The sequence below is a fragment of the Vigna angularis genome, chromosome 2 (genome assembly GCF_016808095.1).
Source record: "Vigna angularis cultivar LongXiaoDou No.4 chromosome 2, ASM1680809v1, whole genome shotgun sequence".
Lineage (NCBI taxonomy): Eukaryota > Viridiplantae > Streptophyta > Magnoliopsida > Fabales > Fabaceae > Vigna > Vigna angularis.
Window position 1 is genome coordinate 45,464,089 of NC_068971.1, and position 16,774 is coordinate 45,480,862.

At 30.0% G+C, this 16,774-nt stretch overlaps 2 protein-coding genes across 3 annotated transcripts; both read right to left on the minus strand.

Annotated features, from left to right (window-relative positions):
* Positions 1-854: 854 nt before the first annotated feature.
* LOC108327577 (GDSL esterase/lipase At5g03610) lies at positions 855-4,078 on the minus strand. Its single transcript, XM_017561266.2, has 4 exons — positions 3,929-4,078; positions 3,617-3,829; positions 2,188-2,456; positions 855-1,550 (listed from the first exon to the last, which is right to left on the minus strand). The coding sequence occupies exons 1-4, from the start codon at positions 3,987-3,989 to the stop codon at positions 1,035-1,037; spliced, it is 1,059 nt and encodes a 352-aa protein (XP_017416755.2). The 5' UTR covers positions 3,990-4,078; the 3' UTR covers positions 855-1,034.
* Positions 4,079-10,129: 6,051 nt separating this feature from the next.
* LOC108327756 (uridine nucleosidase 1) lies at positions 10,130-13,189 on the minus strand. 2 transcript variants are annotated; one of them, XM_017561453.2, is made up of 9 exons: positions 12,872-13,189; positions 12,428-12,543; positions 12,069-12,128; positions 11,740-11,922; positions 11,528-11,632; positions 11,013-11,109; positions 10,801-10,908; positions 10,564-10,699; positions 10,130-10,475 (listed from the first exon to the last, which is right to left on the minus strand). In XM_017561453.2, exons 1-9 carry the CDS (start codon positions 12,960-12,962, stop codon positions 10,367-10,369), a joined length of 1,005 nt encoding a protein of 334 aa, XP_017416942.1. In that variant the 5' UTR covers positions 12,963-13,189; the 3' UTR covers positions 10,130-10,366. The 2 variants fall into 2 exon arrangements, with proteins under 2 accessions (XP_017416942.1, XP_017416943.1); XM_017561454.2 differs by having other exon boundaries at positions 12,428-12,568.
* Positions 13,190-16,774: the final 3,585 nt, after the last annotated feature.

Genomic DNA, 16,774 nt, shown 5'->3' on the forward strand with positions numbered 1-16,774 from the left:
CAAAAAAAATGAGGTCAGAAGAGACACCAGCGGAAGAAGCCATGGATGAATAAGAGAGAAACCATAAAAAATCCAAAATTCTCTAATCAAGACACCTGAAAAAGAAAAAAGAGCAACCTCGATGCTCTAAACAACTACCAAACATGCCACAATGCACGAGGGAGCAAATCTATAACTTTAAAAGGAACTCCAATGAAGGCATCGTTAAAGGCATGATAGTCGCTTGGCCGAGAAGATGAAAACAATGTGATCATTAGTCGAAATTAGAACTCCGATAGTGACAACGGTAGACGATGGCACCGCCGGCGGCAGTAGATGGCGCTGCTGCCAGCAGCGGATGTAGTGGCAAAGGCACCAGAAACTTTTTTCTCAAAAAAGAACCTTAAACTCTGATACCATATTGAATATAGTGAAAATTATACATGGGATTAATCTCTCTTGTATTAAATACACATAGGGTTCTCTATTTATAATAGAAGAAATATAGAATAAGCCCAAAATAAAAATAAAAAATAATAACAAACTAAGATAAAAGATAAAAATAAAAGATAAATAAAGATAATATATCTAACGTTAACTTTCAATTAACAAATTACAGTTGTAAAATAATTTTGAGTGTCAAAAATAAATACAGAAAATATCATATCATTGTGGACTGAGACATGGTGGCCAAAAGAAGAGAGAGACAGACATGTCAAACTCTTCAATTCATCTGTTTTTGTGAGTAGCCATTTTGGATTACTTAATTTGTCTGATCCTTTGTTTTTCTGTCATTTTCAAATTTGTATTAGACGTTGGCACTATAACCAATAACCTTAAATGAAAATTTGTTTGGAATGAATACGTTGCATGGATGAAAAAGAAAGAACATTGTAGTTGCACGTTGCAGCCACCCATAGTCGAACAACATTGGAATAAACAAACCACAATCTGTGAAACAATTTAGTTAAGAAAAAGACATGTATTATTTTCACACAAACAAAAGAACTAAACCTAGCCAACAACATTATGAAGCAGTTCCTCCATGGGAGAAGCTAGTAAAGAATCCGTTGAAGTTCATTCATGGTTCGCAACTTGTTGTACACTGCATGCCATCCAGCTTGTGTAGGGTGCACAAAATCCCAAAAGAAAGCAGATTTGGGATCATCGCATACCCTATATTTCTTAACATTGTTGTCCACACTCCCGCACGAGTAGTTACTGCTCACACCAACACAACATGGCTTCAACCTGTCCCGAATGTTGTGTGTGGAAGGGTGGTTCAACACCGACATGAAGCTGTCGAAGAGGTTAAGAATTCGGAACGTGGAACGCTCCTTGGTTTGTTGGTTTAACGTGGTCACTGCTTCGTTCAAGAGTGTGTTGTGGAGAAGCACGAGGGCGTTGGGGGTTTCATTGCAACGTTGGAATGAGATTGAGACTGTGATCTGTGGAAGGCATCCAATGGGTTGCAGAGCACCCACCACTACTTTCTTCACTCCCAGCTCTCTTATGCGAATCAGATTCGTCGTTGTTTGATTAATCACTGAAGCCACGAAAGATGATAAACCCTACAGACATTCATGCAAATTAAGACTGCTCCTTGTCAAATAATCAGAAACACTAACAACATACTTTCTGATACAGACTATGTTCAGAATAGTATCTTCATAAGGTGTGTTAGAAAGTGCCTTGTGTAACAACTCTCACCGGATCAAACATCATTGTTAGTCTCATTCATCACAAACAGAACTGTTCGGTGTGGCTTTGATTCAATGCATTTTTGTTTCTACTTAGGCTGTTGTTACAATTTTACATCATTGAGCCTAAAGTATAGATCCATTTTATTCTCAAAATAGTACATACCTAACCCACCTAAAGTTGTATTTTGGACCCAAAAAAAACCTTAACAGATTGGGCCTTCTTTTATGTTTTTAAAATATAGTGAATTTACTTAATTTTAATGACATTTATTGATTATTTTCATTTATGAGTAACAGTTTAAGCTTTTTTTAAAGATGGTCTCTTAAATTTGAAAATTTTCAATGAAATTTCGAAAGCAACAAACCAACTTTTCCCACAATGATATATTAGCTACCCAAAACTTCTATTCTAACTCACATGAAACACTACAAAAATATACAATGAAAAGTGCGTGAAACCTATTAACTAGAAGAAATAGAAAAAGTAATAAATGAATTTGTTTACCTCAGAACCATTTGTTTGCAAGAAATGACTGTAGTCATTTCCAGCGACAGAAACAAGGGCAACTGAGTTGGTGAGATCTAAGGCAGAGTAGACTTTGTCTTTGATGAGCTGTTGCAAGAAATCTATCTGGTTTGTCATGTTTGGAAGTGGAACCGACGTGTTGAAAACACCGGTACCTCCAAAAGCAAAGTTCATCCCATATTTTACATGTTGTGGCATCAGTTTTCTATATCTGTAGGGAATTGGTGATTTCACTTTCAAATACTTAGCTGCAACACAACCACACCTACTTTTGTTATAATATGTTTGGTTTAGGTTTATACAAATGTTTTTTACGAATTCCAATATAAAGTTATAAAGTTCAATACATAAACTGAAAAGAAAAGGTCTGTTATGACGATGGAATCTCGATCCAGTGCATGTTGATGCACATCGATTAATTTAATGTTATTATGTTTTTTCTTTGTTAAATGAACGTTTAAAAGGTTGTAAATCTTTTTTATTAAAACTTATGATAATGTATTGACAACACACTTTTAAACTCAAGATTCTTTTCTTAATTGGCTGAGCCAATTACAACTGCTGATAATTAAATAAATGAAAGATTAATCAGTACTTTAGCAGCAAATACAGTGTAATTCTGGTAAAGTAACACAATGCTTTTACTTTTTTCTTGACAAAGCCGCTGAAGTTTAGATCATAACCACAGGTGATGAAAGGCTTTGATATTTGAAAAAGGAAATGATGATGGAATATGCTACTTACATACCACACAGAGTATCAATATTCAGTTTTATTTCTATGCTTCAAACATCCATAAATAAATACATACATGAAATTAGGAAGATGAAGGAGAAACTCAATTTAAAAAGCAATTACCATATAAGTGACTATTACTTATAGTGGAGCACTGAATGTTTAAAGCAATGATTACTATCGGTAATGATAAGGACAAAAGTGTCTGCATCGAAAGCATGGTGTCACGCGAGAGAGTAAAGAACATGGCACAAAATATTCTGGGATGAAAAAGCGAGATAAAACGCAGTTCCAACGCGACATACAGATGGCAAAGAGAGTAAAAAAAGGCATTGATATAAAGTGACAAGTTGCACCATAACATAAACACAATAAAATGCAACATTTTAATGGCAAAAAAGAAGAGGAAAGGTCAGAATCAATAGATAGACAATTAGCACGACAAAAAGAAAAGAGAGAGGCCAGCAGAGAAATGAACCCCACCAATTCATCTTCTATAAACAATAGTTTGGTCAAGCATATACTAATGTTATATCATACAATAGTATATAATAATTTGATTTGAAACGAAACAAAGTAGGTCCAAAAGCAGAAACTTTTGTAGAAAAAAGCTAAAGATAAAGAAAAGGGTATAGGAGTTGATGAGAGTTGAGAAGTGTTGAGTTCCACATACCAATGTAATCGGTGAGGACTCTACCGTCGGAAAATCTGCCGGCGGGCTTGCCGGGAAAGGTGATGCCATAAGGGTCTTTCCATGAGCTTGAAACAGCTTTCTGAATGTTGCCTGTGTCAGCATATGAGTCTCCGAAAACGAACAACTTTGTTGGACCATGATGGTGATGGTGATGATGACGATGGCCAGCCTCTGCTTGCAACACTCTTTCTCCTGAAATAATCAATTTTGAGTTTCTCATCAATCGGTTAAGAAATACCCACGAAGAAAAAAGGAGGAACATCTTTTGCTGCGGATATTATGTTGTTATACCTGAAAGAAGTAGAACCGAGAAAAGATTGAGAAGAAGAAAAAGCTGCTTGTTGAAGTTCATGATGAAGAAGTGTGAGAAAATTTGAAGAGAAAAGCTTAGTCTATGGTATCTACTATAACTATGAAATGCGCGAAGAAAGTGAAGAGAAAACAAGACATGCGCTTGTATTTTATAGGAGTGAGGCCAGGCGTAATCAAACTTTTTTTTTCTTCTTTTTTGTCCACAATTAATTTTATAATTATCGAGTTATAACTTCTTAAAATATTGTCTATATGTGTCTAATTATGTTTTATGCAAAAATTAATTTTCGTTTATGGGTAGTGGAAAAAATTTGGTAGTCAACTAATAAAATACTTTCTTTCTTTTTTTAAGTGAACTTAAAATGTTAGGTGATATTTTTAGTATTTACTTATAAAAATATTGAAATTTGTACTCCTCAAAAAATTCATATAAAACTGATACATTCTCTAAAATTAATAACATTAACTTGTGGTCGATGTTGGATAATTAAAATATCTTCAGACATGGCTAACACAAGTCTGAGATGTGTCATTTAAAAAAAACAGATTCTCTCATTTTGCTTTCATAATTTGAATGGATGTTCTCGTGTTTCTTGATTTAAAATTGTTGTATATTTTTTTGTCATATTTTAGATTGAATTTCCTGTTTCTGAGTGCATTTCCTGTTTGAATTTTCTTTTTCTTTTTGCCATAAAATGTTACTGGTAGCCAAATAACAAGTAATGTGCACTATCAGTAAGAGTTTGAAACTTACACATTATATTTTCATATGCACTTAAAATCGGTTTAGCTATTGAACTAATAATCATTATAACTTAAGAAGTTTTTTTAATGTGTTTTGACCATGACAGGAATTCCCAGATTCTTGATGAAGGAATGATCACTTTCTATTGTCAGTGAGTGACTAACCTGCAGAGGAGGAAATCTGTTTGAACTACAGATTCTAGTGCAGACATTTGATAACACAGCTCACATTGAATCCAACTTGTGTTTTGGTTTTTAGTTCTGATAATACTTCACGTTGAAACTAGCATGTGTCTTGTCTCTTGGTTCTGGAAAAGTCAAATGATGTGTACAAAAGATTGAATTCTTGGAGTGGGTTATGAAATTGTGTAAATAAGATAATTTTAAATGATAACTTTAACCCATAATGCTTCTACATCCAACACAAAACAAAGTGGGAGACATTTTATAAAATTCAGAATTAATTAAAGGTCTTTTTAATCGCTTGTTTGGGTTAATTCATTGACTTGGATGGCATCGAACATAGACCCATCACCAACCAACATCCAGTTTTCGAAAAAGGACAACAACGATCAGAGAGAAGAAGGAATGCAGTTTAGAAACAAAGAGAAATGATTTTTTTGATACACATAATCTTTTATATTTATTTAATATTACTTTTTTTATTTTTTCTAAAATACAAAAATTTACTTTTTTTATAACTATTTTATTCTCGTAATATATATTAAATGAATGTAAATATATCTTATCCTACACAAAACATAAAAAGTAATTTTTTCACTTTAATGATGTGTTAGTCATGTTTTGCAAACATTCCTTCCTTCTGAATGATGTAGATCATATTAATAATACGAATGAATTTTAATTTTATACGTAAGTTCTGAATGATGTAGATCATATTAATAATACGAATGAATTTTAATTTTATACGTAAATTTAAAAATATATTTAATCTTAAAGATAATATATCTGTAAATTAATATATGATCATTTGTAGTTAAATTATGATATATTTGAGTTAAAGCCCTTTGGAAATATTATGTGCTTGTTTTTGTTTAAGCACTTTCAAAAACAGGAAATAAAATTGTATTTTATGGAATAAACTTTCGTGTTTATAAATTGTTTAATAACGAGAACTAAATTAGGAAAAAATTATTTTATTTTATCACATATATCATTTAACTTTAATAAATATTGAAATATAAAATTAAATGTAATAAAGAGTAAAAAAACAATCAGATGTTAAGATAAGAAAATTAAGATTTTAATTTTCTTTCCTTATTTGTTGAGTTAGTAACAGCGAAACACAAATTTATTCTTTCTTCTCAATTTATTACTTGTTCTGTATCATTTTTAAAAGGGAATATAAAATACAGACATATTATCTTTACTCATTTTCCATCTGCTCTATTTCATTTTCAAAAGAAAGATAATTCTTTTGTTAATCTATTTGAAAATGAAATATTAGTTTTATATTTTTAAGATGAGTTTTTACTTTTTTCATGCAATTTATTTTTTTATATTGTAGAAAATTTTTAAAATATAAAATAGTTAAAAGTTATATTCTATATTATATTTCAAGTTCTTAAGTATTTTTATATTTTAAAATGTTTACGTATGAATTAAAAAATATATATAATAAAAATTAATTATTATATGTTTTTAATCAAAAAACTGAATTTAATAAAATTATTTTGTTGAAATTATGATATTAGTTTCTTCGTATATTTTAATAAAATTATTTCTATATAAAAAATATAAAATCATTCACAATGTTTCCTTTAAATATACATATCAAATATTTAATAAGATATGTTGACTGTTCTTGAAATATTGTTCTTACTTTTTATTGTCATTTAACGTTATAATACACAGATTAATTGTACTAACAAGTCTTTTGGAAAATATTTAAGACTAGGGTGTGAAGGGAAATTTCAATATAAAAGTAGTTAAAGTTGGGTTTTAATAATTCAATTGGAGAAAAGAATTAAAACAATTAACTATTTGAATGTTTAAAAAGTATAATGGTCAAAAGCCATATAAGAAGACAGGTTTTCAAAGATAAACTTAGACTTTAATATACAGGTGAATAATTAATATTTTCATTTATATATAAATTATTGATATTTTTTATGTTCTTTATTATTATTATTAATGTAAACGTAAAAAAAATTTAAACACAAATTGATTTTGAGGAAAATTCCAAAAATTTCATGCCAAATTAAATAAATACAGATTTTAAATCCAATGGATTTAATAGAATTTGGATTGATTTTTTTAAAAGATAGGACCCATGTGCGCTCCCTTAACAGTGACATTTGATGTTGGGCTTCACCATAAAGATTACGCAGTTACTTGTTGCACCCCTGCAGTTTCTATCTGCACGTAACAGGATTTGGAATTCGGAAGTCATTACTTCCATTGGTGTTTTCAGGAGAAGGAACAGATGAAGAGGAAAGGACAATTAAACATATTTCATTCTAATTTTTTTTATATATATTAGTAATATTTTTTGTTTAATGACACTTCTATAAAAAATTAATTATATTAATTATATTTCATTATCATACAAAAATTTTGACCTACAACGGTACTGCACATGTTGAATTAGTTATAATTAAAAGAAAATAGCTAGGTTGGTTAATAGTATTAAATTATATATTAACATTACTTCTAATATTAAAGAGACATATTCTTAATATTCTTTTAAACTAAATAGTATCAATTATTCCAATTTCACTCACCATTAATACATTTGTTGTTTCTGTTTTTAAAGTAAATATAAATAACTGAATTAATGTTTAAAAAATAAGTTAAATTTTAAACAGTCTAATTTTTTTAATTCTATATATAACTCTGAAAAATAATCTTCAATCAAATATATTTTTAAAACATGTTGAAAGTCTCACATCGACTAGAGATAAGACTAATTTATAATATATAAGTGGGTACAAATCTCACCTTACAAGTCGGTTTTGTGTGATTGAGTGAGGCTTAAAATCTACTTCTTAACATAGTATCATATCTTTAGCGTGAGGTGAGTGTGTTGGAAGTCTCACATAGATGTATCTATTTCATTCATGATTAATGGATTAGCCTTAATTTATTTTTAAATAAGATTTTTTATTGATCAACCAAACGAGGAATCTAAAAAAATCATAGTCCAAAAGTCCTCTCTTAAAGTGAAATAGAATTAGGGTTAAAATGAGTTTGACTCTACCACAAGATTTTAAATATCTACTAGATACAAGACTTTTCGTTAGAGTAGAAGGTCAAACCAAGTCGATTCAAATTGAAAACTCAACCAAGTTGTAAGGGATCGAAGGAAGAGCCGAGTCGGCTTGGATCAAAGGTCAAATCAAGTCAATCTGAACCAAAGGTCGACACAAGTAGGCTAGGATTGAAGATTAAGTCTAGTTAATCTAAGCTAAAGGTCAAGTTGAGATAGACAAGGTTAAGGGTTGAGCCTAATTAACATGGCCAAAGGTCAAGATGAGTCGATTTGGATCCACACTCGTGTCCAGTCAACCTAGGCCGAAGCTCAAGATAAGTCGAAACAGGTTGATGATTGTGTTGAGTCAATAAGGACTGAAAGTCGAGCCAAGTCAATCTAAATTGAATGTCAAGACAAGTTGGTCTTGGCTGAAAGGAGACATAAGTAAACCCTACTAAAGGATTGAGCCAAGACAACTTAAACCAAAGATCAAGATGAGTAAACCTTGACAAAAGGGTCTTGTAAAGTAAGCTTAGGCAAAAAGGTTGAGTCAAGTTGACTTGAATCAAAAGTTGACTTGGAAAAATAGTCGACTCATGTTGAAGGTTAGGATAAGTACCCTAATTTGGTGATCAAGTTGAGTTATTCTATGATGAAGGTGAAGTCAAATCAGCCTTAGATAAAGTTCGAGATAAGTTGACATGGGTCGAAGTTCATGCTTAGTTAGTTCAGGTTGAATGTGGAGTCAAGTTGATCCAAGCCGAAGGTTGTGCCAAATTAGTACTAGTCAAAGTTTGTGATGTGTTGTCCTATGTTGAAAGATAAGATGAGTCAATCTAGACCAAAAGTCAAATTGATTCTATTTGGACCACTAGTAGACACGAGTTAACCCAAACCAAAGATGAAGCTGAGTTGGCATGACCTGAAACATAAAGCCGAGTTATCCTAGACCTAGCTCAACCCTATCCTTTTTTACTTGAGAGTGACTAAAAAAACTCATGAGTTTACCCTAACATGTAGAGTTTTTATTACTAATTTGGCCTTGTGAACTTTTTTTTTTGTAGACTTGTTTTGCCCTGACCCATGTAGAGCAAGACCAAGCCTTATGAGTTGGATCAAATTAACAACGTTAATAATAATTATTATTATAAATAGGAAAAAAACAATAAAAAAAAGAAAAAAGGAAGTCATAATTTAAAATTTGAGAAAAAAGAAAAAATACATTATAATTACTTTTAATCTTTCACAAACAAATATAAAGATGTGATTAATTGATTTTTATTTTCATTACACAATATTTACATACATTTATATTGTATCTTTATGATGAACTAAAATAATGTAAAAAAGAATACGAAAAAGTCATGTGTATAAAAATAATTAAAATTTTGTTTTGTAAGGTTAGATTATACTTAGAATTTACTTTTTAAAATCCAAAACCTTTCAAAGCAAGTTTGCTGAGAAATCTAAATATTGAATAAAAATAAATAAAGTTAAGAACGAATAAAATTAACAAAATTAAGCTAAAATTAATTTATAGAAAAAAACTATGTAAAAATTACCACTTGTAATTTTATAAATTCTCACTTTTAATTGTTATAAATTCTTATTCTTATAGTAATGTTTTAAGAAATATTTATAAAAAAAATTGTAATACGCTGTAAAAGACTCTTTTAGTGTCTTAAACTACCTATCACTTGGGTTCGTTGGAGGCCCCCATAAGCCGTGAGGGGATTAGTTAGGGAAGACGGAAAATTAAGAAATTGAAAATCACTAATACTTAAGGTTAACTAACTAATATGAGGAAAATTTAAGTAAAAATATTATGTTAAATTGGAATTCTAGGACAGGGAATTTTATATTGTCAAACAACTTGTATTCTTTTTTCTTTTTGTTTCTTGAAAGAGGGATATTCGAATATTTTAACTTCATAGACAAACGTACAGTTCATCAAATTCTAAAGAATCTTGCATAGCCATATGAAAATGATGGTATGCGCAAAGCCGAAGTTACATGTTTCGTGTCCTTTTTGTTACTAAGCAATGAATTACGAAATTTTCTTTCCACGCGAGCAAAGTCGTCTTTCGAGCGATATTCAAACCGAAATTCTATAATACCACAGTTAGAAGCAGCACGTGAGTTCAGAAATAGGAAAAGTAAACAATGACTGCTCAGAAGTAGGAAAAGTAAAGAATGAGTGTTTCCATTCAAATGCAAATAACTTCATGCGAAGAGAATTTCATTGGTACATGAAATTTTTATCTGAATGGGATTAGAATTTATCAGCTTTGAAGGTGGAAATTGGAAACATTGTGAATTCTAATATTCAGTTTTGATTGACATAGAATGGAATAAAGAAAATGACCTTATACATAATTTTGCAATTAAGAAGCTATACTGTTATGAATTTCCAAAGCTTTGAAAGCTGTGAGAAGGGTACTAGTACAAATGCCTATACTTCAGGTTTTCATCAGCAGCTCCTTGATATAATCAACAACTCCCTCGACATTCACGGTCCAAGCAACTGAAACAGGAGAATAACCTGTCCATGGGTTGCTCGTATTCCAGCTGCATAAATGAATCCAATTACGGTGAGCACAAATTAATATTGGCAAAAGAAAATATTGAAAAATAGTAAGATTTAATTCGGACAAACATTTTCAATCCTTGGTCTAGAAGTGTATGCCCAACACAGATGCCTTGTGTCTCTACCCTCACAACCCCTTTCTGGTATGTAAAAAGATCTGGACGCACAAGTGCCACAAAACTGACGGGATCGTGGAGGAAAATTCCTGAAAGAAGAAGCCAAATCATCATTCCCAAGGCAACTTCAATAATTGACTATATATGTAGCGATCATAACTTTCGGCATCGAAGTAGAATGAAAAATTACCATGGACACCATCAGATTTTACATGCCAGTCCCGGTAGAATTTGCATATCTCACTCAAGAAGGGAGCATACTTTCCTTGAGATTCTTTCAATTGAAGGAGATCAGCATCTGAAATCAGAAGACAGTGTTCAACTTATGGTGCCTGACCTAGAACAAAAGTAAATGACTCAAGATAGCCCGGAAATTGAAACAATATTGGATTACAATCCCACCTGTGAATTGGACTTGGGTTGTAATGTTTATTCCGACAACAACAATATTTGCACCAGAGGTAAACACAACGTCTGCGGCTTCTGGGTCTCCATAGATCTGCAAGTAGAATAGTCACAATGGATTAAGATGAAATCCATTTTCGTATTAGAATAAATTGGAATCCATTTATTGGCTGTTATGTCCATTAATTGCAAGCAATGTTATTTTAATTAGAACAGTGGCAAGCTATTTTACTGTAACTGTAAAGAAAATAATGTAAAATAAGGAAAAGTAGAATTTCAGGAAACGTTTACAAAGAAATTAAGGCTCAGTTTTAAACCGATAAATTGATGATACTATTATTTAGATACAGAATTGCATTAATAATGGATTTATAAGATTTCTGCTCCGTAATTTTTCAAACACATGAAGCTTTCAAAATAAAAATTAAAAAAAAAAACGGAAATGCCCTTAGCAAATTAGTCCTTTTTCTTTCTTATTCGAAGAAGCATAACAAACAGAAATCACCACTTACATTTGCTTCTGCAGCAGGGTTCACATTGCCCAAGGCAAAGAATGAACCACCGAGTATAACTATTCTCTTCACTTTGCTTGCAAACGATGAATCACTTTTGATTGCCTAATAATGGAAGTGACACTAGCAAATCAACAAATATAGACAACAACAAAATTTGAAATCATTAAAGGACACAACCATAGAGTACAAGACATTAGTGTAGAACTTACCAAAGCCAAATTTGTTAGTGGTCCAAGTGCTAGCACAGATACTTCGCCAGGATATTCAGAGACTTTCTCTACCAAAAACTCACAAGCGCTCTTCTCAATTTTCTTACCTTTAGGTGAAGGTAGGAGTGTGTTCCCTAGACCGTCTTTACCATGAACAAAATCAGCAACACGAGGCGTTCCACCCTTTTACAGAAAATAAATCATAATTAATACCAGCAAAAGGAGAAGCTCAAAAAAGGGATGTAGCACAAAATAAACCCAAATCAATTAAAACAGAACCTGACCGAATCCACATTAGAAGAGAAGCTCAAAAGTACATATTAAAATACCTTCAATGGCCCAGAGCTGCCCTCTGCAACTGGAACATCTTCACGGCCTGCGATCTCACACTATCCTTTTTGCATATTAAAACAACAATCAAAAACACCTTTCCACAGACACTAAAGAAATGAAAAGCTTCTATAAACAACTGCATAAACACCTATACAGGAAAAAAATAAAATCAAAAGATAAAACAAATTGAGGTTCTCTAACAAGCTAAGTCATTTTAAGCATGTAGCATCGATATAAATTATTTTTCATTTATCTTCTCCAAAAATTAAAAGCACAAATTTTAGCTCGGAAATGTTCCCGAAAAAGTTTATCCGAACAAGGCAGTAAAAAAACAAAATTGACAATGAACACGTACCAACAGCAAAGCATTGCGTGTCGAAAGTTCCGTAGTTGTATTGCCAAAGACACTTGTCAAACCCAGAACGTCAACCTCGGAACTTTGAAAAGCCATCAAAATGGCCATGCTATCATCTGCAGAATCACAAAAATGCCAGTCCTATTTCAATAAAAAAACAAGTAAATAAAAAAACCACCTTTCAAAAATCAATGAAAATCCACCATCCAGATACCAACACAAGGAATTTCCTACATCGGTTCCCATCAAAACTCTCTCAAATCCAAAACACAGCAAATTAAAACTCAAATTTCACACAGCTTTTTACGTGTTATAAGGAAGGAAACAGTGCAGAAACATCAGGCTGGGATTTTCTCCAGCGGTGACGGAGTTTTCTTCAGGGAAGCAAATTACTAAATAACGAAATTATTAAAAGCAGTGTCAGGTGAAAAGCGAAAAACTAACCGATCCCAGGGTCGGTATCGATAATAAGCTTCTCGGCGTTTCCGAGGGCACCGTTGACGGCACCGTTTGCGTCGTTAACCTGCGAGGCCATGATCTGATCGGAGAAGAGCTAGGGATTGAGCGAATTACCGGCGACGAAGAGGAATAGGAAAAATGGAGAGACTTAGGAATTTATGTACGTATAGTATGAGAATACACGTATGTGTGTATGTATGTATGTGGGTAGTGGAAGGAGCATACACACATACACACGCGGGGAAAATGCAGGAAGAGGATTAGGAAGATGAAGAAGCTGAAGCGAAGTTTTGAAGGATGAAATAAAAGATAGATTCAGGATTATAATATATAATGTCTTGGCTAGCCTCGAGTGCAACCAAACTTTTCACGTCTATGCAATTCTATCCAATCAAATCCTGCCACGTATCGCATCCAAATCGCATTTTTTAGAATCCGCATCCTCAGACACAATTCCCAATGCTTTAAGCTACAGATCATACAAAATTAAATACTCATAATAATATATTTTCCTTAAAAACATGCCATCTTCAAATAAACTTTTTTTTTCTCATTTATTATTACGTTTATTTTTTTTTTTTTTATTAGAACCTAAAAAAACACACCGAAAATAAATATTCCATTCAACAGAGACAAAGTTCATTGATGTGTCCCATTTCAATGAACCTTTTTCTTACAGATATTTTGGTTCGCATTAATGAGTTATGATTATATTAATAGATTAATCCTTTTTTAATGTTTGTTTATTGGGGATACTTAATTTTATAGCTTATGAATATACCTTAATGCATTTATTTACTTTAGACATGATCTTAAAATTGATGTTATGAAAAAAGTTGTGACCTTTTCGGGTCCTTTTTGTTCATGTTTATTCTCCTTAGAGTAGAGTGTACTTGGAATAATTCGAAAGGTAGATTTGCATGTGCTGTACTCATAATGAGATGATTCTATTCTCAAACTTTTCTTTAAATAAATAATATAAATTAATTTATTATTTCCCCAATAATAAATAATATAAGTGCATCATTTTTAGCAAAGTAACACCTTTTAAACCACATACATATAAAAAAAAACATGGTATTCAATTAAAAAAAAATGCTTATATCCAAATTTTTTAAAAAATTCAAATGCATTTTGTAAAAAATTTAGGGTGTTGTTAAATAATTAAAGTAGTCAATCATTTTTTATTTTTAAAATAATATAATATTAGTATAATTAGAAAAAATAAAGTAATTTCTAATTAGTAAATGTAATATTAAAATAATGGTTAGAAATTTTAAATAATAGTATTAATAACCAGTTTTGAATTTATAAATTTACGAATTTGAAATAGTTTATAAGTTATTCTTGAAAATTTTGGTGTTAAGATAAGTACAAAAAAATTGAAATGATTAAATAAGTGTTAAATTAATTATGAAATAAAATAAAATTTACCACAAGTTTAACAATTTATTTATTAAATATATTGTATTTAATATAAGTTAGATAAGTTATAATTTGTGTAGATATAATTTATTTTAATTATTAAGCGTGAAATAATTTTCAATTGTTAACTTTTTTTATTGAAAAATGTAAATATGTTTATGGTAAATGTTAACGTTTATAATTAGAGAAATCTTGATAATTTTCATAGTTCATAAATTAACTTTCGAACAGATGATATAAGAATTTGAAGAAGATAGATTTGATGTCGTTGAATTCAAATTTAGATGTATAAAATTGGAAAAACTAAACCAAATGAAAAGACATTATTAAATTATTTTAAATTTCGATACTTTTGAGAGACAGAAAAAAAAAAAACCCTTACGTTTCTTCCAGTCAATGTAACCATCTTTCGTTCCATTTTTTTGACTTAGTGTTTTGTCCGATAGAAGGACATTATCTTTAATAAATTATTTTATTAATGTAATTGGGAAGAATAAATAATGTTTAATACAAATATTTACAGTGTTGTGTTTTATTATATTGAGATAATATTTTATTAACACATGAAATGAAGCTCGTTAGAGAAAATTGTAACTTAGATTAATTTATATTATTTAAAAAAAAAATCATAATCGTCCTCTACAAATTAGGAAAGAAGAATAAATTTTATTATTGAAATTGACTTTACATTTTTTTTAAATGGCCCGTAAGTTAATTTTAATATTTTTAAAAAGACACCAGATAAAATAGTTCTTTCTATGGTCTATATTTAATAAATTTTGAATTTTTGTATTTAGTTTCTTATTTTTATACTCTAAATATATATTTTTTGTTTGTTTGTCTTTAAAAATTTGGCAATACAAATTAACCCTACGGATTAAAAATTAAATTTCTAAAATATAAAAACAAAAATAAAAACTATAACAAATTATGGATGTAAAAAAAGGTTGTACTTTATTTTCCATAAATAGAAATGTCCAAGAAAACCATCATTTATATTATTTTATTAAGTTGAAGTTTAACTTCTTCCGAAAAAGTTTGTACAAAAGCTCAACTCACCTGTATGAAAATTCCAATTGAAATTAAAATCTTTTGTAACTTTATAAAGACCAATCTCTGTCAGAAAAATCAACTTTTTTAATTTAATGTTTTCAAACACACAAATAATTATTTTACTTTACATGTTCGTCATTTTCAACCTTTCTTTTCTTTTAAAAGATAATAAAATTTTCTACAAAGAATGTTTTGTTGTCAAATGCAACCCAACAAGAACAACACGAAAGCAACAGAAAGCGAGGTTTATGGCTAATTAATTTCTTACTCACAAATTAAAACAACAAATAAAATATCGCCACGTTCCATTTTTAAAGTGAACTCCTGCATTACATTCTAAAAAAATAATACTATTTTTAATTTAATATGGAACTAATAATATTTCATTGGTAGAAATTATTTTCCATGTTAAAAAAATTAACATACCATTAAATGGTTTAGTTTCTTGATATATTAGTATCTTTTATTTTTTATTTTAATTTGAACAGTTTTTCATTTTTAAATCTCGGTGTAGGATTATTTAAAATGTTATGAATTCCATTATATTCAAAACTAATAGATCAAAATATCAAATTTTATTAAAAATAATTTTTTTGTACGAAAAATCTCCATTTTAAAAATCTTAATAATCTGTATTTTATAATATCTCACCAGATCCCATGTTTTATAATATCTGTTGAGTTTTATAATGGTTGTTACCTTTTAAATAATCTGTATTTAAATTCCCTAAATTGTTTACAGAAAAAATAATTTGATAATTTTATATACAAATAAACTCAGGAAGATCTTGTTTTAGTTGTTCGTAGTAAACAGAAAATTGAAAGACGTTGAATTAAAAATTGCAGAAAAGAATTACTTACTTATCATGAGAAAATAATAAAAATGTTAAGCCATCCCATTACCAGTATAAGGAGTCAATAAATTTTAACTTTTGCGAATTAAAAAATAATCCATTTTTTTCCCCTTCCATTACCAGCTAAGAATGACATGGAGGATAAGACTAAGAACCAATGTGTGATCGGTTCCGTGTTATGAAGTTGAAGATATATTATTTTAAATGAGCTATATATTAATAGGTTCTCATGCCACCACGTTTATGTCACAATATTACAATATAATAGTAAAATCATGCTCCTATTACAATATATTAGATAATATCTGCTTTAATTATAATTATTTTTATGTGTACTAATATACCAAAGTTAATTACTAAAAGCCTCACGTGACCAACGTGTGACCTAACTGATCTGAAGCAATTTTTCGTAGTTAAATTACTTTTAATTTTTCATAAATTACACTAGTGAAAAAAAAAACTTAAACACCTTTATAAATATTGAAAACAACAAGTTTTTATAAGATAAACATAACTCAGTTATCGGATAATCAATTATCAATCTTTCCAAAGGATGT

Bases quoted from the DNA above. Each gene is read 5' to 3' on its own strand.
- LOC108327577 (XM_017561266.2), bottom strand. From the start codon at position 3,989: ATGAACTTCAACAAGCAGCTTTTTCTTCTTCTCAATCTTTTCTCGGTT. The intron at 3,830-3,928 runs GTATAACAACAT...TGATTATTTCAG, and splicing joins CTCGGTTCTACTTCTTTCAG to GAGAAAGAGTGTTGCAAGCA. The intron at 1,551-2,187 runs GTAAACAAATTC...GAATGTCTGTAG, and splicing joins TGCAAACAAATGGTTCTGAG to GGTTTATCATCTTTCGTGGC.
- LOC108327756 (XM_017561453.2), bottom strand. From the start codon at position 12,962: ATGGCCTCGCAGGTTAACGACGCAAACGGTGCCGTCAACGGTGCCCTC. The intron at 11,633-11,739 runs GTAAGTTCTACA...TTCCATTATTAG, and splicing joins CACTAACAAATTTGGCTTTG to GCAATCAAAAGTGATTCATC. The intron at 10,476-10,563 runs GTTTGTCCGAAT...TCATTTATGCAG, and splicing joins CTAGACCAAGGATTGAAAAT to CTGGAATACGAGCAACCCAT.